The sequence below is a fragment of the Piliocolobus tephrosceles genome, chromosome 9 (genome assembly GCF_002776525.5).
Source record: "Piliocolobus tephrosceles isolate RC106 chromosome 9, ASM277652v3, whole genome shotgun sequence".
In the NCBI taxonomy this organism is placed as follows: Eukaryota; Metazoa; Chordata; class Mammalia; order Primates; family Cercopithecidae; genus Piliocolobus; species Piliocolobus tephrosceles.
The window spans coordinates 82,784,642-82,808,229 of record NC_045442.1 but is presented as its reverse complement, the minus strand read 5'-3'; the positions used below and the strand labels follow the sequence as shown (position 1 = coordinate 82,808,229).

General features: G+C 58.3%; 2 protein-coding genes across 10 annotated transcripts in view; both read right to left on the bottom strand.

Annotated features, from left to right (window-relative positions):
• The window catches only part of LDB3 (LIM domain binding 3), a 67,948-nt gene extending 63,445 nt beyond the window's left edge, over positions 1-4,503 (bottom strand). For all 8 annotated transcript variants that reach the window (XM_023226069.2, XM_023226068.2, XM_031936199.1 and 5 more), the window contains exon 1: positions 4,411-4,503. In XM_023226069.2, the coding sequence (XP_023081837.1) occupies positions 4,411-4,503 (93 nt within the window). The remainder of the gene's footprint in view (positions 1-4,410) is intronic.
• A 2,227-nt stretch (positions 4,504-6,730) lies between these two features.
• On the bottom strand, positions 6,731-18,589 carry OPN4 (opsin 4). Of its 2 annotated transcripts, XM_023226105.1 has the most exons (11): positions 18,210-18,353; positions 16,854-17,001; positions 15,935-15,965; positions 14,997-15,130; positions 14,483-14,686; positions 13,700-13,871; positions 13,105-13,269; positions 11,776-11,883; positions 10,735-10,915; positions 9,378-9,521; positions 7,453-7,491 (listed from the first exon to the last, which is right to left on the bottom strand). In XM_023226105.1, exons 1-11 carry the CDS (start codon positions 18,351-18,353, stop codon positions 7,453-7,455), a joined length of 1,470 nt encoding a protein of 489 aa, XP_023081873.1. The 2 variants fall into 2 exon arrangements, with proteins under 2 accessions (XP_023081872.1, XP_023081873.1); XM_023226104.2 differs by lacking the exon at positions 15,935-15,965 and having other exon boundaries at positions 6,731-7,491; positions 16,856-17,001; positions 18,210-18,589.
• Positions 18,590-23,588: the final 4,999 nt, after the last annotated feature.

The following is a 23,588-nucleotide window of genomic DNA, read 5'->3' as shown; positions in this document are numbered from 1 at the left end:
GCCTCTGGATTAGAGGGGATGATGTAGAAAGGGAAGGAGACTCAGGGAATTGGGGAGCTATCCCCTAGCAGGGCCTGGCCCAGTCTTTCTCAGACACCCCTGAAGTCCTGACACTGGCTACCCCGCAATGCCTGTAGCCCCGGAGCCCTGGGGCTGCTCATGCAGCTACTATTGCACGGTGTCATGGCCTGGAGGCCTCCAAGGGTCCAATGCATTCCCCAGAACCCAGCCAGCTTCATGTCCTCTCCTTTTGGATCCCTCACAGAGTTGGATGCAGTTCTGAGCAGCAGGGAGGACCTGGCCTGGGGGACCTCTAAGAATACATTCCCCAGCTGTGAGCCTCCGAGCCTCTGGCTGCTTATCTTCCCCTGCTGATAGATGGATGTTGCCGGGGAGGCCCCTGCCAGCCCCACAGAAGCCCTTGGAGGCTTGCCTGACCTTCAGTGCAGCTATAAACAGCATGGCCTGTCAGCACTGCTAAGAGCTGCCCAAGAAACAGCACTGCGTGCTCCAGCGGCCCCGAAATTCCAGGCATTGCTGGCACAGCTACCCCAGAATAGTCTCAGCCTGTCCCCTTTCCTCTCCCCAGAGACCTTCTGTCCTCAGCATGTTCCCACCACAGCTGGGAGAGTCTGATAAATAACTGGAACCGAAACCCACAGAGGAGGAGAGGCCTCTGGGCTGGTGCTCCAGGTGAGCCTGCAGGCGGGGTGGCTGAGACCCTAGGGACAGAGGGCTTCCAGTAGAGAGGCAGGCCCCTCCTGGGCCCAGGCTCAGCCCCCCAACTCCACCAGTCTCACAACCTGTCCCGGTAGACAACAGGTGGAAAGTTTTCATAAGTGCCTGTTAGAAAGAGCTCCCACAGGTGTGGAAGGCATTATTTATTTATTGATGTATTTTTGAGATGGAGTCTCACTCTGTGAGGCTGGCCTCCCCTGTGGTTCTGCTCATGCTCACCCTCTCACTGGAACCTTCTGTCTTCCCGTGGTCCCACTCCCCAACTCCACCCTGGCCGATAAATAAACGGGAGTCTCCTCAATGTTCAAAAAGCCTCTCCCTGCCTGCCTGGGTGGCTCCAACTGGCTGTGCCTCCCCGGATTGGGAGTTTTCCTGACTCCCCAGACTGGAGTGCAGTGACACGATCTCAGCTCACTGCAACCTCGGCCTCCTGGGTTCAAGCTATTCTCCTGCCTCAGCCTCCTGAGTAGCTGGGATTACAGGCATGTGCCACCACACCTGGCTAATTTTTGTATTTTTAGTAGAGACAGGGTTTCACCATGTTGGCCAGGCTGGTCTCCAACTCTTGACCTCAAGTGGTCTGCCCCCTTGGCCTCCCAAAGTGCTAGGATTACAGACACGAGCCACCACGCTCGGCCTACCATCCCCATTTTAAGGGTGAGAAAAACTGAGGCTGAGCAGGTAAACAGACTTCTGAGGCGACACAGCTGAGAGCAGCAGAGCCTAACAAAGCATACTCCTCTTCCCCAAGGTGGGGGCATGAGAGGCGTGAAGAGGCGAGACCCCAGACCATGGTCCCAGCCTCTGGCCAGCTGCCAGGGCAGAGTCCGGGCTGGGCCTTTGGAGCTGCTCCCTCTCTGGGCTTCTGCCCCTCCCCACTTCCTGGAGAACTGGCTGGGGTGGGGTGAAAGGGCAGCTCATGTTGCAGGCCCAGCCACACCTGTCCAGGATAAACAAAGGCATTTCCCCGCCACCCTCCACTCCCAGTCTCCCTCTTGAATCCCCTTCTCTGTGAGTCTGCAAGAGAAGACCCTCTGAAGGGAGGGCTTGAGGGGCTGCTGCTGCCCCAAGCTTGCTGCCATGGACCCCTGGGAGCCACCACCCAGCCTGCAGGTGGTCTGTGTCCTTCCAGGAGGAGCTGCAGCACACACCTGCAGCTGAGAGGGGACAGGTCTCCCCAGTGCCTCTCTAGTAGTCCCAGTCAGAGGGGTGAGCAGGCCAGCGTGGGAGTTGGGGTGAGAGGACACAGGAGATCCACCCATGGCCATCCCTGTCCTGTGAGCAAACTCGAGCCTCAGTTTGCCAGGCTCTGAAGTGAGGTAACGATCCCAGCCTCGCCTGCCTGCCCACCCCACAGGGTCACACACTCTTGCCTACGGTGCCCTATGGCACAGGCTCGGGTCCTGGCTGGGGTGGGAGTGGAGTTCCTCCAGAGAGCTCTGGCCATGCCTCCCCCGTAGGGGGATGTCCCTGGTGCAGAAGGACCCTGTGAGCCCCAGCATTAAATCCTACAGCCCTGGTGGGATGGCAGGGCTGTGTCCACAGGGCCTGCCCTGCCAGCGGCCCGGAACCAGGACACTAGCCCAGGCTATCAGCAGCCCACCACCAAAATTTCTCAAGAGGTTCCAAGCCCTGGGAAGGGCTCTAGTTCCCAGTCCAGCCTGCTCCACAGCTCAGGTGATTTGGGGCATGCCCCTAAAGGAAGCCGAGAGGCCATCATGCCCATCCCCCAGTGCCCTGCATGAGCTTCGGGTTCTATTTTTAAAAGTCCCCCCAGTCATTGGATCCAGCATATCCCTGTATACCCCCTCCCCGGAGTAAGGACATTCCTCCTGCTATCTAGCTTAAGGCCTCTGGGCTGCCATTTAAGCCCCTGGCTGGCTGGGGCCAGGTGGCACATAGACCCTGGGTGAAGTCATTGGCTATCCTGAGTGCCAGTGAGCCCAGTGGCCAATTTGCACCCATAGGGATAGGGCAGTGAGCACCAGCAGGAGGCCTGGAGATGGTGGAGCTGGGGGAGATGTGGGCTCAGTCCCAGGCAGGGGAGGCCACAGGGCCCATGAGAGAGCACACAGAGGCTCCACCTTGTACAGGAAGGAGTCCTGCAAGCATGGGGATGGGGAGCTGTGCAGGGCAGTGGGAAATCCACTGGGGATCACATGCCCACAGGTCGCCACCTCATGCGAAGTGTGCAAAGCTGTGAGTTTCCAGGACCCTGTGGTCTCCAGGGCAGTAGATCTGGAGGGGTGGAGTCTCCAGGTTAGAACAAGCCACATCTCCAACTGAAGGATGGAGGGCAGGGCCTGTTCCCTGCGCCAGAGCCAGGCCAGCACCCACCCTGGAAGCATGTGGCCTCTATGGCTATTATAAGGCTCTCACGGCATCCCTGGGTGTGGCTTCTACTTCTGGGGTTCCCCCAAGTACCCATGGCACCAAAAACAGAGACTACTTCTCCAGTGGTGGCACTGGCTCCTGACCCTCTGCCCAGGCTCCCTGGCCCCTCTGCCAAGCACCTTCAGGCCTTGCCCACTTCAGTGCTTCCGCTCCAACCCCTTCCTCCAGACCCCAGGCCCAAGGCAAGTCCCAAAGGCCCCAGAGAAGAAACTGGCCCCTTGTTCCCCTAGTGGGCAGTAGCCCAGATACCCCTGCCCACCCACTACCCTCCGGTGACAGCCTGGGAGCCACCCCCTCCTGCTTTGTGACCAGAACAGCACGGCCAGGGGCTCAGCCACCAGGCAGAGTTGTCCTTGCCCTGTATGCCTCACAGTTCATCCTGAGCCTTGGGGTCTTCAGCCCTGGGTCTACCAGTGCCTTGCTGGGGAGTCTCTTTGTCTGACAAATACTGATGGAGTGCCTACTACGGTCTAGATGCTGTTCCCCCATCAGTCCCTGTTCCTGAAGTGCTGCCTTGGGAGCATGGCTAGCTTTCTGTCTCTCTGGTGTTGCTGTCTCCAGACAGGCAGTAGAGTTACTCAGACAACCCGATGTTCTGTGTCATCTGCATCAGGCCATGCTGTTCCCCATCACAGACACTGCAGGACAGGGGGCCATCTCACCAGGCCCCAGCGCTTGTGGGGAACAAGTCGTGAGACAGACAAAGCAGCCACGGTGAATGGGGAGGAGCGCCCAGCCCCATGAGCCAGGGTGCTGGTGTCTCAAGTTTGGGATGGAGCGGGTGCCCAGTACTTAGTCCAGCCCAGCCCCACACTCTGACAGCAGGACAGCCAAGGTCAACAGCCTGTCTGTCCATCTCTCCAACTGCCCATCACCTGCCCTCTCCATGCTGGGAATGCTCCCTTCCCAAAGCAGCTGCCCACATCTAGGGAAATGCTAAAGGCTTGGGGGCACCCTAAGCCCCCTCTAACAGTGAAGGGATCAGGAAGGCACTGTACTACGTCCAGCTACCTGCCTGCCTGAAAACTCAGCATTTTCTTCTCTGCTGAAAACACCTACCACCTGCTCATGATGTCTCACATGCATAACAGGCCGGCAGGCTCCTGCGAGCAAACAGCTGTGGCTGAGACCAGAGGACCAGGCCAGTCCCAGGGGATGGGGCATGCTCTGCTTTCTGAGAGGCTCAGAAAGGACAGACAGACAGACAGACAGACACACACGCCCTCCTCCGAGCATGCCCGCCCCGTCGGGTGCCAGGCTGTGGCAGGGTGCACTCACCCGGGAAATAGTGAGGGGCATGTTGAAGTCCTTGCCCCCCTGCAGACGGAAGCCCCAGGGCCCAGGCCCAGTCAGGGTCACACTGTAAGACATGCTGGTGCTGTCAGCGGCCGCCTCTGCAGACAAAGGGTAGAGAGGGTTGAGTGAGAGGGCACTCAGGCACCCCGCCTGCCCGGTCCACACCTCTGCCCCTGCCCCTGCCCCTGCCCCCCCGGCCTTGCCTGCTCTGTCCCTTGCTGCCCAGCTGGGCTGCGTGGAGCTCTTGAGAGGCTCCTAAGAATAGCTGGGAGCGAATGCCATCGACACTGATATCTGCCCTCGGCTGCGCCCATAAATGGACTGTAACCCTACACTGTCCCGCCCGCCCGCGGCCTCCCAGCCGGTCCACTGTGACTCACACGGCTAATATAGCCCCTGGGGAGGGGTGTCCAGCACCCAGCGCCCCCCAGGGGGGAGGAAGGGGGACTGGCCAGATTGGTGAGAATGCTCTGGTCTCCTTGCTCCTGTGTCCTTTGGAGAGCGGAGACACTCGCTCTTCCTGCTCAGTGGTACCCATCCTCTTGCTCAGAAGACCAGGGGTTGAGATCCCTTGGGCAGAAGCTTTGCTGCCATGTGGTCCCTGCCCAGGATTCCGGGGTTGTGCTTTATCCAGTGTGGGGTCCTGGACGTGGCTTGGCCTGAACTGAGCCTGCAGCTGGTCTGTGACTGGCCCAGGGTTGTCCAGCCATAAAAACGATCATAATAGTAGCAGCTCTGGGCTTAGCCAGCCTCAGCATGGGCCCTTCACTCCCTGGGATCCTGAGAAGTTGCCACCTGGACCCGCAGGAGACAAAGCTCAGGGAGGTTAAATGACTTCTCCAAGGTCACACAAGGAGTGGACACAGGCCACACTGGAGCCTGGGCTGATTCTTACAGGATGCATGCCAGATAATGGGCTTCCAATGGCCACAGAAGCCTCCCAAAGCCCTGGTCCTGGGCAGCTGGCCCTCTGCCTGCACCCCTTGGCACAGGGTCTGAAAGCAGGTCTGAGGTAGGCCCATCCCCTCCAGACCCTCTGGGGGCCCAGCCAGTTATTCCTGGCTCTCCTGTCTTACTTGTACTCTGGAAAACTTGACGGCAGCATGGAAAGCTCCAGCTGCCAGTGCCACACGCCAGGCCCCGTGCCCTTTGCGCAGGAATGGCAGGGGGCAGGGAGAAGGGAGGAGACGCCATTTGCTCAGCTGCTAGACACAGGGCCAGGAGGGGCAGGGAGGGGGAAGCACGTGTGGCATGTTCAGCCTGTACCCCAGAGACAGGGTGTTCTGGGAGGGGGCCTCAGCACCTTGGGACTTCTGCCAGTGTGGTCTTTGGGCCAACCCCTTCCCCAAGAAAGACCTCAGGCCCCTATGTGGTCTGCGGAGAGATCAAGGCCCACCCTGGCTCCTTGGTTGGAGAAACTGAGGCTCAGGGGAGGCAACTGGGTTGGCTGCTTGCTGGCCCTCTTGGAGAGCTCTGGCTTGGACCCTGAGGAGTCAGTAAAGGCCTAGGTATGAGTCATTTCTCAGCTTCCAGCCTCACTCCTGGGGCCTGGCACATGCAAGGTGTAAGGTAGGATCACCCATATTACGGGGTTGTTTTGTTACTTGCCCAGAGTCACAAAACTATCAAGTGGAAGAAGCCAGGAAGACTGTCCTTTCCCCCGCTTAATCACCTCCTTCATCCTATATCACGCAGCCCAGCCCAGGACGCCAGCAGTCCATGGCCAGCGTCCCTCCCCCGTACCATTCCCCGTCCCTCTCTGCAAAGCCCCATGTCATCCATCCCTAACTCCAGCCTTATTCCCTTTCGTAGGGGTGTCTGTCCATCCTGCTGGAGAGGACCCAGCAGCAGGGCATAATCAGTGTAGGAGAAGGAAGGCGCCCACCCCAGGGCCAGGGAGCGGGGGGAGGCTGTACCTGGAGCAGCACGCTCTTTCTCTGGCCTCTGGCTCCTGCCTGATGAAGCTCGCCTCTGGGGAAAGGGAGGGCTGGCAGGAGAGTGCTCTTAAAGGCGAAGGCCGGCCTCCCTCCATCTGCCTCCCTCGGGAGACGTGAAGCCAGTCAGAGAGCAGCTGGTACCCATGGGCTGGGCGGAGCTCAACAGCTCACTGGGGAGTGAGTGGGGATGGAGGCCAGCCTGGCCTTTGTCTCTTCTCTGCTGTGCTCCCTGCAGTTTGAGGTGGGCCTCAGAGTGAGAGTCCCAAGAGTGGGGACAGAGGGAGGAGAGGAAGTGAAGTTGCTGGAGGCATCAGAGGCCAGGCCCTGGTTCTCTCCCATAATAGCACCAACAGGTAGAGACCATATTTGTCTGAAGACACTTCTCCACTTTTTATTTTCCTATACCCTGTCAGATCCACACAGCCCTGGGAGGAGCTTACATGAAATTATTCATTCCATTACATGAAATGAATTACAGATGCAGAGTGTGCACGCATGTGCTTGGTGTGCATTCAAATAGGTAACTATGCAAGAGCGTGCCTGCAAATGCCCGTGTGCACAAGAATGTGGGCCACAGTGGAACGGTGCACTGGGGGAAGAAGCCAGAGGTGAGTAACTGTTCCAGTGTGCAAAGGGAGGTCTGTGCTCGGCTTCAGCTGTTGGCAGTGGGAGATGCGGAGCTGGCCTTCCTATGCCAGCGACAGGCCCAGCCTGGGGACAGAGGCTCATAAATAGCTAGTGTGTTCTCTGGAGCCATCACCATTGTCATCGCCTGGACAATTGCAGCACACAGCATTTGAGGAGAGGCAGACAACTCGGGAAGCGGGAGAGCCTGGGCACACACCCCTCAGGCTGGGCCTGGGATGCGGCGGCTGAACTGGAAAGTGGGTGCGGAGGATGCTGTGGGGCAGGAGTTTTGAGGTGTGGAGTGGGGACATGGGGCTAGGGCTGCGAATCCTGTGCAGCACGGGTGACAGGGCCACTTCCAAAGCCTGCAGGCTCACAGCGTAATCCTGGGTCTGTGTACATGAGGGAGACATGGGGGGGCTGGATGTGTCCCAGAAGAAAGGGAGAGCCAATGGGTGTCCTACATCCTGGAATCCTTGCAGGGGAGCAGCCCCTTGGTCTGCAAACAAACAGCACACATCTGTTTAGCTGAGGAGCAGTTCACTGGGGGCAGTCTCCTGATGACCCGCCACACGCTGGGTCACCGAGCGGTGGGGAGGTTGCAAGGAAGGGCCAGGTTGTGTGCTGAGTCAGGGATGGGCCTTCCCAGAGTCCACATCCCAGAGTAGGAGCCAGGAACGCCTAACGCTGCCTGCAGGGCATCTCCTGGGATGCTCCCTGGGCTCTTGACTCCTGGGGTCACAGCTGAACTCATCCTCACCCCCACCATCCAATCCTCTCCTCTCCTCTCCTCCACGTGTGGAGACTCTGACATCACCCCCGTTCCTGCTGCCCTTAAATGGGTCACTCCTTGCCTGCCCTGCAGCGCTTCCTTCCTCTAGTCTTACCCTGCAAAGCTGACCAACTCCCTCCCAGGGCCTCCTGTCCCTAGATCAGGTCTGGAGACACCTAGGCCAGTGCCTGATGGGGCCTTGCCTTCCCACTGCTCCTACCACCTCCGGCCCGTCTTCCCTTCTCCTATGTCCCCCATTGCCAATCCCCAAGGTCCCTCTGGCTGCTCTCAGGGTCATAGGGAGACATCCTGTTCCAGGACATATTGAGCTCCCTCCCCTGTGCCCCTGTGTTTGCACAGTCACATAGGCTGTATCCTCATCCTGGACAGATCAGTGCTCCCCCCACTCCTCATCCCTGCTGCCTGCAGATCCCTGCTTCACCTCTACCTTCCTGGGGAGCCTCAGGGACTTGCCTCTGCTTTCAGTACCCTGTGTGCTCACACCTCGATGGCAGCGCTTATCACATGTGTGTGGTGATTGTTGATGGCTGCGCAGCACCCCACCCCAGCCTATCCCTCCAAGACAGGCACTGTGTCTTTCATCAGTGCCTGGCCAGCCTGGGGGTCACTGCCAGGACTTTGTCCTGGCATTTATGGCATGCACAGTGCCTGGGCTCCAGGACAGGGGGCGGTGCCCCCAGGGGGAATGCTGAGAGAGGCTGAGGCTACCCAACTGCAGGTACAGCCCAGGACTTTCGTTCTTGGATGCACAGGGACACAGCACTCAGGAAGGAAGGAAGGCAGGAATGTGCCTTTGGCTTTGGACTAGCTAGGGAAGCCAGAGAGAGCCCAGGAGCTGAGCTGGGGGTGTTGTGTGGGTGTGACAGGAGGGGCAGATGGGGAGCTGTCAGCTGGGGCGAAGGGCTGCTTGGGAGCCTGTGCACACGACATTTCCAGTGTTCTAGAATATGGCCTTCTCTAATCGCCATCGACATTCCGTTCCATAGGCACTTGGGCCGACAGCTGGCCTTCTTTTAATAGCCACAAGTATTCTGGGTGACATCCTGATCTCAGGGCATTTATGGTGAGCACATCCACAGCTTGCAGCCCCTTCCTCCCCAGGTATGTCCAACCTTGCAGTCACACAGAGAGGCACACACCACCCGCACTCACTCATATGCACAGCTTGAAGCAGACACACTGGGGCATGCTCTGTCACGTGTCACTGGGTGTTACAGTGACACAGCATGTGCCGGGCACATGGCCACACACATGCTCCAGCTATGTTCTGCCGGCTGTAGACCTCCTACTCTTATCAACACACACATGTACACTTATCATGGCACAGCACAGCCAACAGCACCATGCAGAGTCAGAGTTGCATGATCACACACACACACACACAGACCACATGCAGGCCTTGCTCAGAGCATCTCGGAGTCACAGAGACCCCCAGGCAGACAAGGAAAAGCTGAGAGGTGCTGGAAGCAGGTGATTCCTGGAGGGCATTGCCCCTGCCCAGGAGAACAAGTCTCCCTTTCCTGGCCTCTCCCTGGGCTACTGGCCCCTAATCCCCGCCCCTTTACGGATTGGCAGGTACCGGGCCCAGTCACCTTCCCTGGAGTCTCTGCTTCCTGTCGCTGGGGCCTGGGGGGCGCCTTGGCTTCCAAGTCCTCCAGACCCTGACCGTAGAGGGACCGCCCATTCGCTTGCTGGGCGGCTCCCCACACAGCTGCTGCCTCCATGTGTGTCCAGCCCTGGGGGAGGTGAGAAAGTGACTGTGAGGTGAGAGAGACAGTCCGGAGCTTTGCTCCGGCCCTTACCCCACCAGGTCCTCCTCCATCCTCCCAACAGGTATTCATTGCGGGAGGCCCCTGACACCATTTGCATGGTTGCTGGTCACCAAATAAACCCCGTAAATTGTGCGTGCCTATGCTAGGGTGTGTGTGTGTGTGTGTGTGCGTGCGTGCGTGCGTGCGTGCAAGTTTGCTCCCCATCTGCACACCTGCAGACCTCCCTAAGCAAGTGGTTATTTATATTTTTGAATAGATGGTTGGTCTTCACGAGGGTCTAGGCCCCCATTAACAGATTAGATTTCTCCTTGTTGTTCACTACAGTGGTTTACAGGAGGGACCCCTGAGAGCTCCTCTCTCAGTCCCTCAACCAAGACCCCTGGGGATGCAGGCAGTGGGAGGAGATCGCTGGGGGGTCAGTCGGCGGCAGCTCTTGCTGAGGCCCATAGAGGGCGCTGTAGGTAGAATTAAGGAAGAGCCCAAGTGTGGCGGGAATAGGAGCCGGTGGTGCACGGAGCTTTCCTGGGGGCATCTAGGGGCAGCAGAACTGCAGGCACCAAGGAGGGTTGACACCCACCCTGGGCACACCTTGCCAGCTCTGATGTGAGATGCCTGTTTTCCCTTTCAGAGGAGGATGTGGAGCCTCAGAGGGGGTAAGTGACCTGCCCAGACTCCCACAGTGAGCACGTGGTAAGCTGAGGCTCAAAGCCACATCTCCTATCTCCAGGGCCCATGACAATCCTGTGAGCTCTTCAAGGCTCCCAGGAGGAGGGGGCTTAATGCTGAGGAGCAAGGAGCTCCAAGCTAACTCCTGCCTTGACTCTCCGGAGCCCTATCTAGGGCCAGATGTGCTGATCTCTTCAGGCTGCGGCTCTAGGGAGAGAGTCAGTGTGGAAAAGGAGATGGCCTGGAGTTGGAAGACCTGTGTTCAATCCTGGCCCTGCTCTTGGGAACCCCCAAACCATCCCCTCTCTGGCCCTAGTGCCCCTGCCTATCAGGGAGGGTTATGAACTCCATGGGGGTGTTGGGATGGTCTCTTCCTGTCAGGGTGCCAGTGTCCTGAGGGTCTCTGAGTCTCAGAGGTAGCCCCACCAGGGCCCATGTTTCCCCCAGAACCCCAGGGCTGCCTGAGGAAGGGATGGCCAGGTGCAAGCTGGCGAAGGCCCAGCGTCCTTACCACCTCACTCTCTGAGCCCAGGGACTCCTGGCGCCTCCGTCCAGAGATCCAGCTGAGGTTGGAGGTATGGCTGATCAGCGTGGAGCGGTGGGTGGAGCGGTAGCTGGGGTAGGGGTGACTGTGCCGGCGTGATACACCCAGCAGCACCCCCAGGCAGGGCAGGTGCTGGGCAATGGCCACCCTGCAGGGGCCGCACATCTGATTAGGGCCAGGGGATGGGCAGACAGATGCAGGGGAGGGGATGGATGCACAGGGTGGTACAGGCCTAATGTGTGGTGACCAAGAGCTTCTGGGGAAATGGGGAGGCTCAGACCCTGGGAACCATGGCAGGTGATGAGGACAGAAAGACAGACGCTGGGTGGGGAGATTGACAGGCTCACAGGGCTGGTGGGAGGAACAGAGAGATTCTGGGTGGTAGGCATGCAGGGAGAGCCTGGGGATGTCAGTTCCAGTCCCCAAGTGGTTGGCTCAAGCCACATCTCTGGTAATGGAGACCAGGGACACTCCTGAGCAGCCTCTGTGCTGGACGGGTTCAGGCCTGCCACTGGCCTTGGGAAGGCGGTGAGTGACTGACACCACCAGGCAAAAGCACTGAGGGAGAAGCAGCCTTGCCGGGTTGCTATCAGCATGCATACTGGCCCAGAGCCACTCCAGGCCCCTCCCAGGCCCTGGGAGCAGAGCTGAGCTCTCCCTGCTGTGGTCTCTTCAGGATGACACTATCAGGGAGGGCGGTGGGGGAAGGGCTTAAATTCACAGGGCTGTCCTGGCTGCCCTACACCCCAGGTCTGAAAGGTCCCATAGTTAGGATTGGATACTGCCCAGGGAGCCCTGACCTCCCTCCACACCGTGCCCCCTGGGAAGCTGGGGTGGGGGAGGGAGGCACACCAACTCCAGATCCCACTCAGTGTCACTAGCCGCTCCCAGCTGCTGGTGGCCCCTATCCAACACACATACAAGACGCAGGAAAGGTGGTGGCCTCTGGCCCCATCTGCAGGCCAGGCCCTCGGAGGCCAAGGTTGGGGTTCTGGAAAAGAGCCACACCTGTACTTGGGGTGGGTGATGGCGTAAATGATGGGGTTGTGGATTGCAGAGGCCTTGGCGATGACGGCTGGCACCGAGCTCATGTAGGGTGTCAGGACATGTGCGTACCTAGGACAGAGAAGGTATGGTCCCCAAGCTAGCTGGCCCTCCTGACGCACCTTCTCTTCTGGGCCAGGCCCTGCCAAAGCCCAAATCCTAATCCAGCCCAAACCAGCACCGCTAAGTCAGCCCCACAGGGAGTAATTGGCAGTGCTAGGATAATTTTTTCTTTTCCTTTTTTTTTTCTCTCTGTCACCCAGGCTGGAGTTGCAGTGGCGTCATCTCAGCTCACTGCAACCTCTGCTTCCTGAGTTCAAGCAATTCTTCTGCCTCAGCCTCCTGAGTAGCTGGGACTACAGGCTCCTGTCACCACACCTGGCTAATTTTTGTATTTTTAGAAGAGATGGGGTTTCACCATGTTGATCTCGAACTCCTGACCTCAGGTAATCCCTTGCCTTGGCCTTCCAAAGTGCTGGGATTACAGGCGCGAGCCACAATGCCCGGCCTATGCCAGAAGAATTCTGATCTGAGTGAGAAGGAGGGAGCAGCGGGTGGTTGAGTGTGTGGCTCTGGAAGGAAGATGTGCCGAATTTGGGGTGGAGGTTCCCAGGTCCACTGTCCCTTGGAGCCTGTGCTGCTGGCGACACCCCACTTCCCCCTATTGACTCTGGCCCTCGGACCCTCTGCCTAGCTCTTCTCATACCCCACCCCAACCGTGGTGCCCATTCTTGCCCTGGCTATTGTAGAGAAACCCCACAGTAGGGGCCTGGGGGTACCAGGCCATTCCTCCACAAGAAGGTCTTCTATCTAAACACTTCCGAGGTTAAATAGCCCTCACTTCTCAAAAACACTTCTGAAGGTGAGCCTGCATCCGTGCCACTGCAGATGTCACAATCCCCAGACTCAAGCCACAAAAGGCTAGAAGGGCAGCTCTCAGGGACCCATTCCTGGAGATGGGCAGCACCTCTGGTCATGTGACCACAGCCCAAGCGGAGAGAGAGGAGACCTCAAGAGGAACGGCGTGTTCCAAAGGGGGCTAGCAGGCCGGCCGCCCAAAGCCTTGTGGGGCGCAGAGCTCCTCTGCATGTGCCCTGGTGCTTCCAGGAACTAGGTGGCCTCCCATCCACCCCGGGGCTGGGCACCTCACCCAGGGAGAGAATAAGCTATGAGGCTGGTCTTAGGGTGCAAGGATGGCTGGCCGGGGTTGGGCTGGGAGGAAGAAGCTACCCAGGCTTCTTGCTCCAACCCCCACCCCTTCAGCCTCTTCCCCAACTCTTTATCACTGCTTACCCAGCAAAGGCCACGAGGGCCACAGCAGAATAGGGAGCCCAGGAGAGCACGAAGAGGAGGATGACCAGCAGCATGATCTTGGCCATCTTGCACTCGCTCTGCAGCCGCTGCCGCTGCCACAGGGACTCGCCACTCCCCTTGCAGGCCCCGAAGGTCTGGAGAGCCCTGGGAAGGACGCATAGTCCAGGTCTGACCCTAGTCGGGTGGCAGCGAGCACCAGGGTCACGGCTGCTGTCGGGAGCCTCCCTGGACTATCTTTGGGGGGCACTTGGGAGAGTGTCATTCCTTCCAGCAGTGCAGGCAGCCGTGACTTCCAGAAAGTTTTCTGTGACATGAGGGTCTTAGCTGCCCCCCACTCCCCCTTGATTGGGTGTGCCTTCTCTGCTCCCTTGGCCATGCCTAAAAGCCCTCCCCAGAAGCCCATGTCTCCTGAGGCTCACCCTAGACATCGCTGCCCCGTAAGCACGTGCTCAGCCTGCCTTCAGCCACTGGGCATGCTCTGGTAGGCTGGTGCAAGTGTGAGTGGTGGGGCAGGGGCCGCCTGGCAGAGGGGCCGGCCCCCCTCCTGTAGCCCCACTCCATGCTCGGCTCTTACTGTCCTGTCTCCCGGATGGCCCTGAAGATGAAGATGTAGCAGTAGATGATGATAAGCAGAGGGAGGAAGAACACGAAGCAGCAGAGAAGCATGGTGTAGGCGCGCACGGCCGGCGTGAAGCTCATGTAGTCCCAAGAGCAGGATGTCAGCAACCCCTCGGGCACGTAGGCACCTGGGAGCCAGGGCAGGTGCTCAGGCTTCGTGGTGGCACTGACCAGGGCTCCTTATCTGGCAGGAGCTTTGTATGTGGCATTCGGGTCCCCATACACAGCCCTGGCCCCTGACCTGGCCCTGTCCAGTGCAGTGAGGAAGCTGGAGGGAATTGGGATGGCCTGCAAAGCCCACTGCCTCCCATTCCTGCTAGATTTGAGCAGAAAGCTCACCATAACTACAAGATTGTGCTTGCCAGAGCTTCAGCCAGAGGCCTAGTCTTGCCCCAGGAGGGCTACTACCTTGCTCTCCACCCTTCCACTTGCAGAGGCCTCACACCCCAGCCCCCTGCCTAGTCTGACTCAGCATGAGAAGTACCTGTCACTTTGCCCCACCCAGAAAGCCTCTGTATTTTGGGATCAGCTGCCCAGGAGGTCCTTTGGCCCCTGATGGGGCAGTGTCAGTTTCCCTTGCTGCCGGTCACACCCCCTGAATGTCCATCTGACCTCAGGCTCAGGTAGTTCCTGGGTACCCCTGCCCCCATCAGCTGGCTGACCCAAGTCCACCTACTTCCCCTTGAATGTGCCCCTCCCAGCCCATCTGCCCCACTTCCAGTTCCAGCATCCCACTTACTCCAGCCAAAGAAGGGTGGCAGACTCCAGGCCAGGGCATAGAGCCAAACGCCCAGCAGGACAAATGCCGCGCGCCTCTTGGACGCCACACCAATGGTGGCCAGCGGGCGTGTGATTACCAGGTAGCGGTCCAGGGCGATGGCCGTCAGGGTGATCATGGAGGAGATGCCAAAGAGAGCCCCACAGAAGGCATAGAACTCGCAGCCTGTGGGCACAGCCCCTGCTCTGAGTCCTGGGGAGGAGGGTCTGGGGATGGGGTGGACTCTGCTCTGGCCCTCGCCTCACAGGAAGAGCAGGCCTGAGCACACTCCACCCCCTCCACCTGCCACATCTGGCCAAGGCTGGCAGAGGCCTCAGGACCAACACTGCATCTTCCGTTCTTGCTTACTCACAGGCAGCTACCCACTCTCTGCCCAGGTGCAGCAAATCACCTCCTTTGGGCCACCCACCATTGTGGGCATCCCCAGGTCAAAACCCTCCTCCTCCCTCGAGCAAAAGGGAGCCCCAGTATCTACCTGTCTCCCCAAAAAGCCAGTGCTTATAGAGGCTGCTGGCGAAGAAGACAGGGGCCTGGGTGAAGGACATGAGGAAGTCGCTGACTGCGAGGTTGATAATGAACATGTTGGCAGGTGTCCGGAGGCCTCTGCTCCTGGAAGAATCAGAAGCTGTTAGGAGGCACTTCCTGACACCTCCAGAGCTATGGGGAGCTTCCCGCGCCCCTCAAGTACGCATGTGCACACATGTGCCACACACTCACACATGCACACACACACGGGCATGCAGACAGGCACGAGCTGCCGGGCCACAGAGCTATCCCACTGTCCAGCAGGGACCAGCTGAGCAGCTGTTGAGCCCAGCAGTGTGGGCTGAGTGAGGACCCCAAGACAGCTCCCTCAGAGTGAAGCAGGGGGCAGTTTCTCTCCAAAATCTGAGGCGTGGCCCAGCGCAGGCCCGTTCTTGGGTCATGTCCCTTTCCTCTTCTTGCCCTCTAAATTCCTCTGCACGACTCATACCATCTCCTTGGCCAATTCACTGGTTTCCTTGAGTCCCTCCAGGCCAAGATCTCCCTAGAGGTTTCTCCCCAGGCTCCTCCTCCTGCGTACCCTGACTGTGCTTTCCCATGGCTTCTCATGCCTCCCACCTCCTCGGGTCCCCCTTCCACCCTCCCTCCAGTGTCACATCCTGCCTGGGCCCTGCCCTACACACTGTCTCTGTAGTCCTCACCCTTGGGGATGGCAAAGGGCAGAGGAGCTGATGGCTGTGCACCACGACCGGGCCAGGCACTTTCACCAGCCTCAGCTCCTGTCATCTTCCATCTTTGCATCCACCCTGAGGGAGGCGTCATTGTCCCCATTTTCCAGACAAGATGCCCCCACTCATGAAGTCACTTGCTCTGGTGCACAGCACTCAGTAAGTGGCTCATTTGTGGGGCAATGCACATCCAGGAACTTACTGCATCATCACAGTGACTCCATGAAGCACAGCTCCGTTTCGAAGGTAAGAAAAGTGGGCTCAAGGAGGAGAAATTAGGTGCCCTGTCCTTTAGCTAGTAGGTGGGAGAGCCAGAGGGCTGTGTGGCCCTGGAGCCTGGGTCTCCTTCTCCATTTGCCTGTCTCAGTCACTGAACCAGGCAAGGGGGCAGATGGAGAGGGACACTGGGAGTGGGTGTCAGGGGTGTTTGAGGGACTTGAGGATCCTGGTCCCCAGGAATGCCCTTTTTTGGGGGTTGGGGGTGGAGTCTTGTTCTGTTGCCCAGGTTGGAGTGCAGTGGCATGATCTCGGTTCGCTGCAACCTCTGCCTTCTGGGTTCAGGTGATTCTCCTGCCTTAGCCTGCTGAGCAGCTGGGATTACAGGCCCACATCACCACGCCTGGCTAATTTTTGTATTTTTAGTAGAGATAGGGTTTCACCACTTTGGCCAGGCTGGTCTCTTAACTCCTGACCTCAGGTGATCTGCTCACCTTGGCCTCCCAAAGTGCTGGGATTACAGGTGGGAGCCACCACACCCGGCCTAGAGTGGCTCTTCAAGGCAGGGGGAGGATGCTCTCTGGGGCCGGTGATGGCAGAGGTGCGCTAAGAGCAGGGCAGAATGGTCAGAGACCCACATATTCTGGGCACACACACCCTCCACAGAGGATGCACCTGGGTCTCAATTAGTGCCAGTCAGTCGGGACTCCCTGGACCATTTTTGGCTCTTTCCGTGACCTTGAGGAAGGTCTGGGCCTGAGATCATCGAAGGCATGGCCCTGCCCTCCCTGCCTAGCCTTAACACTGCCCTGGCCAGAGTTACAGCCAACATTCCTGCCCGCATGTTCTTCCTGTCTGCATGGCTGCCACCCTCAGTGCCCTGGGCCCAGCACCACCAACCAGGCACCTGCAGAAGGTATAGATGACCGTCAGGTTGCCCAGCATCCCCGTGAGTCCCACCAGCAAGATCACTGTGCCCAGAGTATAGTGGGCATGGTCTGGAACATCAACCGTGGGGAAGGGGACCCAGGCAGCAGCCCAAGTCCCAGCTGCCTGCAGAGAGACAGAGAAACGAGGGAGTCACATTATCCCTTGTCACCTTCAAATAATCCTGAGAAGGAAGAGTTAGGATTCTCAACAGGGCAGGAAAACAGGCTCAGAGTGGCAAAGCCACTTGCACACACAGCTTGCAAGTGGCCAAGAAGAATGGAAGTGCAGGTCCTTTCCAGAGTCGAGCCCAAGCTCCTAGACCATGGCACAGGGGCCTTCTAGGAGTGGGCTCAGATCACCTGCAGGAGGCTGGTAGGACAGACAGATATGTACCTGGCAAGCAGGGACATGGCCTGGGTCACCCTATCTTTCCTTAGGGAGAAGGCAGAGCCAACTCCTGGGTGCATCCCTGCCTGCAGTATGGACTCCAGCCCAAGGGCCCAAGACAGTGTTTGAGGCCTCTAGATGCTGGGGTTGTGAGTTGGGTGGAGCCCCTCTCAGGAGTCCTGTCCCCTACTGAGCCTTAGAGGAGAAGTTGCATTGCCCCATAGCATAACTGGGTACAGCTGACCTTGATGCCTGGCATGAGAATGAAGGGAATTCCCTTTAGAAAGAAAGCTTAGGCCTCCAGGGTCACTGAAGGGAGGTCATGACCATATCAGGTCAGGACAAAGGGATTTAAAGACTCCTCCCACCCTAACCCCTTTCTGGAGAAGAGAGGGTGGCTTGGTCTCTGTCCTACCCCAGTGGCCCCTATCGCTACCGGAACCTTCCCATCCTGTCCAGCACCTGGGCCAGCATCCCCAGGTCCTGAGGGTGCCCTCAGCCCTCCCCAGCTAGCAGTGGTGTTGATGGAATATGGCCCTGGGCCTGGGCTAGGATGATGGAGGTGGCAGAAGGCACCCAAGGCTTCACTGTGGGCTGGGCAGATCCACAGACCCAGGGTGTGCCCTCCTCTCTGAAGGGCTCCATGGGACATCCAAGCAACCTCTAAAAGGAATGAGTGCAGCCAAGGACAGGTCTGGCCATTCCAGCCCCTTGTCCTCAGGGCTGGCCTTTCTATTCCTTGAATGCTCTCCATTAGGAAGGACATTGCCTGCACCCTCCTCTATCAGCCTGTTTATCGGGGGCGGGCTCAGGGAGGTCCAGTAATGGCTCAGCAGAGTTCAGACCTTTTCTATCTCGCTCTCAAAGGCCCTGCGTGTGGCCAGGAGGGGACCAGGAAGGGGATAGGGAAGTCTCTGTGCATGCACATGCTCGCCCAGGCTTACCGTAGGACTGATGGACGGAAGCTGGCCCAGGCTGGAGATGCTGCTCTGGGAGCTGTCCCACTTGCTGGGTGGGGCGGGGGTGGCCATGCAGCTGGGCTCCTGGGTTGGGCTCGGCGGGACTCTTGGACCCAAAGGAGGGTTCATCCCGAGTTGGGATGGTCCTTGCTCGAGCCCACAGAGAAGTCAACGGCACAGGGAGCTCAGGACTTCAGCTGTGCTCAGCTTCCCAGCTTTCCTCCATCCTCAGCACCCCTGCTCAGCCTGCCCGCTGCTTTCTCCTGTGTCTGGCACAGATCCAGCCTGGAGCTGCTCTTGGGGCTGGCGGTTGCTCTGTGTCTGGTGAAGCGCAAAGGAGTGAGTGTCGCAGTTGTGGTGACTCAAAGCCACAGAGTTCATGCCCATCTTTATATAGTGGTGCGGGAGCTGCACATGCTCAGTCGCTCCATGCCTCCAGCTCACTCCGACCAAGGTCCCTGGGTGTCTATCTACGAAGGTCCGATGATGGTGGCGTGAATGTGTGTGTGAGTGTGTGTGTTTCAAGGGAGATTTCTGGATGATGGTGGCGTGAATGTGTGTGTGTGTGTGTGTATGAGTGTGTGAAAGTGTGTGTTTCAAAGGAGACTTCTGGGATGATGTCGTGAATGTGTGAGTGTGTGTGTGTTTTTCAAGGGAGATTTCTGGGATGGTGTCGTGAATGTGTGTATGTGTGAGGGTGTGTGACTGTGTGTGAGAGTGTGTGTTTCAAGGGAGATTCCTGGGCTCGGGCTCCTGGACATTGGGCAGAAGGCTCTGTCCTCTCCTTTCACCAGTCTCTGGTGTGTTTCTTCCCTGAGCTCATCAAGAACAGCTTCAGCTACCCCAAGAGCCCCCAGAGCTGTTTGTGGGCAGCTGAGGCTGTGCAGCTCAGCCTCACCCTTTACACAGTGGGCCCTACGGCTATGTTTGGCCCCCATGAGCCATGGCGTTTTCACAGCCACCCTGCATAGAGCCAAGGTTGGTCACCCCTTCACAGATGGAGACAGTAAGAGGATGTAGCATTAGGGTGAGATCAGATCATGAGGTGGCTTTTGCTTGTTTTTTGATAAGAAAGTTTTATTTTTAAATTTTATTTATTTATTTATTGAGACAGAGTCTTGCTCTCTCGCCCAGCCTGGAGTGCAGTGGTGCCATCTCGGCTCACTGCAACCTCCGCCTCCCAGGTTCAAGCGATTATCCTGCTTCAGCTTCCCGAGTAGCTGGGATTACAGGCACCTGCCACCACACCCAGCTAATTTTTGTATTTTTAGTAGAGACAGGGTTTCACCATGTTGGCCAGGTCGAATTCCTGACCTCAGGTGAAGCCGCCCACCTCGGCTTCCCAAAGTGCTGGGATTACAGGCGTGAGCCACTGGGCCGCGCAGAAATTTTTAAAGTATAAAGATTTTTTAATTTTTGGAAGAGTCCCGGGAACTCACCCAGGCCTGCAGGCCTGATCCAAGTTGACTAGATGTCAGAAGTGGAGGGGACCCCAGGCCTGCCCCTTGCCCTGTCTTAGAGGAGGCAGCAGGAGCTGGAGAAAAGGGAAGCTGAATACACAGCTGCCAGGGAGGGCCGCTCAGGCTAGGCCTGCCACAGAGGCTGCATTTAGGGGAGCCCGACTGGGCAGCGGTCATCCTATGTGGGGGCCATGTCCTGGCACAGTGCTGGGAGTGGCGGAGCCCTGGAGTGGACAGAGATATCACTCCTCTTCCAAAAGTTCCCCCAGTCTTTACAGTTCTCCCAGAGCCCCAGGTTTAAGCAGAAGTGGGAGCAACCTCACTGGAAGCGGGAGCTGCACTTCCTGCAGCTGCCAGCCCATGGCTCACACTGCCCTCCTCCTGAGGCTCTTTCACTTCAGGGCTTTGGCTCACAGAGGCCACCCTGTGAGGCTGAAGGGCTGGCTTTGCTTTCTGGCCCTAGGCTCAATGCCAGCTGTTTGCATTTTAATGTAAGGGTTTAACAATTCCTCGCAGCTGGGAGCAATTCTGAGTCAACACAACGTCCCATTCAATGTGGCCCCCACTCTCTAACCTGCTAATTAAGACAGGGTGCAAGTGATGGAGCAGGCACGGGAGTCCAGGGGAGACATGCTTGTCAGGTGGACACAGGAGGCGGGAATCCACATGCCATACCCAGGGTGCCACAGACCTCAAAGGAACACCTCAGGGAAAGGTTGGAGGAATCGGAGCCCCCTGCCTGGGGCCTTTGGAAGCCAACGTCTCACCTGACAATGTCCTTTCTCGATGGCCTGCACACTGCAGCCCTTGCGGGTGACACAGAGATTTCCTCAGGGCCCAATCCCCTCACTCCTGTGCTTCTGTCCCACTGGGGAGGCCCCCATGGCTCTCATGCTCCCAACCTTTGCACCCCACACCAACCTGGCAGCTCATCTGCCTGGAGCCTGCCATCCAGTGGAACCAGGAGGGCCGTGTGGGCAGCCTCAGCCTCCAGGTGTCTCCTACGACTACTGCTGCCCAAGCTGTCCTGGCTGGAAGCTGTGGTCTGACCTATGGAAACCCTGGCCTTCCATCACTCCCCTCCGACCAGGTGGCTCCTGTCTTCCTGGGTGCCTGGCTGTGCTCACCTTCCCTTAGCACTTCTCCTCCTTTGCAAGCTTGGCTCAGGGTGGGGCCCAGCCTCTTGAGACCTGGGATCATTGATGGTCTCATGGGCCTGTGCCATCCAAGAATCTCAACGCAGGAACAAGTGTGGAAGGGGTCCTCAGAGTCTTCCCAGTCCCCACTCTGGCTGGTCTCCCACTCCCTTGGAGACCATCCTGGGCATCTCCTCCTCCCCTGGTGCCATTCCCAGGGGCAGGCTGACCTCAGTGCTTTGTGCCAGGGTTGCCGATGGTCCCAGTGCACTGATAGTGACATTTCCCCTCCTGTGGCCCCCTTTGTTCTGGTTCCTCCCTTCCAGCCCTTGCTTTCTGCTGCAGCCCTAAAGGCAGGTGGAAACACAAATTCCAGATAATCCCACACTTAACCCTTTGGTGGCTTCCATAGCTCTTAAGACAGAGACAGAGCCCAAACGTGGCAAGGCAGGTGGAGGGAGGTACTACATCACCTAGTATGTGGGGATAAGAAGTGGGCTTTAGGGGGAAGCGCATAACACCGAGGCTCAGCAACAAGAGGCACGCCATTTCCTCTGTGTGTGCATGGGCCAGGCTGCTGTCACTGCATGGGGCTCAGTGTCCCCAGGGACCTGCCCTTGCTCTTGCCCCTTTTCCATGCATGCTCCAGAGTAGCCTTGTTTGCGGGACGAGCAGCCGAGCTCAGGCGCCAGGCAGTCTGGGTGTGACTGCCAGCTGATTGGGGAGGTGTCTGAGAGCTCCAACTGCCCGCACCTGGAGACCTTGCTGAAAGCTGGATTAGGCCTTGTGGGAGGAGGAGGCCTGATCCCTTGGGGAGCTGAGTTCAGGTGAGTCTTCTCTTGCTGAGAGAGGAGGAGCCACTGAAACTGCCTAGCTCCATGCCTGGAGACCATGTTGGCCTCCTCTCAGATCACTGAAGGCACACAGCTCCTTTGGTCACCCAGCCTCTGCTCACACACTGCTCCTGAAACCTTCCCCTGTCCCCTACTCTGGGTCTCAGCTCAAATACCACCTCCCCGAGACTGCCAAGGGCCCAGCTGTTCACCTCCTCCTGTCCATCCCTCAGAGCATCCACGGATGGTGATAGTGGCATTTGCAGTGATTGTTGTCTGACTGTGTCTGTCTCCCTCCTTGGAATGCAAACAGGTTGGTTTTGTTCATCTTTGAGACCCACTGCCTAGCAGAGCACCTGACACATAGTATCAGGAAACCCAAAATCTCCCTGGTGCTTGCTTCTCAAAGTGTGGCTGGAGGGCTGGCTGCAGATGTGCACCCCTCGTGCAGCTTGTTAGAAGCACAGACTTCCCAGACCTGTGATCAGGTGTGGATGCACGAGGATGGCCTCACATTAAATGGGAGAGGTGCTGGTATAGATGCTCGGGAGGACTTCAGGGGTTGGTAACAGGTGGTGGAAGAGCCGATCTGAGGGGACACTGAGGCACCCCAGAGATTAGCACCAGTGGAGCGCACCGCCATGGCCGAGGCTGGACCACAGGAGGAAGGGGCTGCTGCGATTCCAGGGGCTGGGGCTCTCCAGCTGGGTGCCACCAAGACAGGGCACTCACAAGGAGGCACGGCTGGCTGCTGGAGAGGTGCGTGGTGAGCAGAGCAGGGGCGTGGGGCCCTCACTGCCAACTCTGGCCTCCCATCTTCCACAGGAGCCCCGCCATGGTCAGGCCTACCCACAAACCTGGGAAGGAAACTGGGGAGATGTTGTTCCTGCAACAAAGAGCACAGCAGGGCAAGGGTGATGGCGCACACAACATCTGTCACTGCAGACGTGATGTCCTTCCTTCCACCCACCCCCACCCGCCGCCATAGCCAGTAGATGGCGTGTCCCCAACCCATGGCCTGCAGGTTAGCCCTCCCATGTAACCCACAGGGGCTCTTGGGTGGGCAGCATTTGGCGGCTCGCTGCCTGGTCAGCCTCTGGATCAGCCTAAGCCACCTTCTGCTCAGCCTGGCCTAGGAGTCTATGGCCCATCACCTCTGCTCTGGTCCTCATTGCTCCAGGGAGACGCAGAGGGCTGAGTGTGCGCAGTAGTACGTGTAGCCCTGGCCCACAGCTCCGCACTGACTGCTGCCTGCTCTTCGCACCTCGCTGGCATGGTTGGAGGTGGGAAAAGCTTTCTAGCCCATCATCCTCAGGGGAGTAGCAGGGCCACAAGAGCAGGAGGCCCGAGAGCTGCCCTGGGGCTGCACAGAGGGTCGAGGGCCAGGCCGGGGCAGCAGGAACAGGAAGTGTGCTATTTAGAAACGACTCAGCAGCGGGCCCTCGGCAGACGCATAACCGCGCTTTGGGGGACTGGAATCAACCAGCCGTCCTGGCCACTGCCCGCAACCCCCGACGGATGCTGACTTTACTTATGGGCCTATGGGCCCCATTATTCCTGTCCCCTGTACATATTTTCTGAAAGCCCTTTCAAGAAGAGCTGAAAGAAAAGCTAGGAGCCCTGGAGGCTCCTGGCCCCTCCGTTTCTGTATTTCTGGCCACAGTACCGACTGTCCACAGAGGAGATGGGGCTCCCTGCCCTCCAGCCCAGCCCAGCAAGCAATACTGCTATGCCCCTCCCATGCCATGCCCATCCTGTCCACTTCTGGGGATCGGTTTCCTTATCCCGGGACTAGAAGAGGCTATCTGGTTATTCAGAGACTACTAGGAAACACCCATGAGCTGTTGCCAGGGGAATATTAAATGTCTTAGCAAGCACAGTCTTGTAGGCATCTGGCCAGCAGCTCACCTGGGGCCTCCCTCCCTCCTCTGGAAG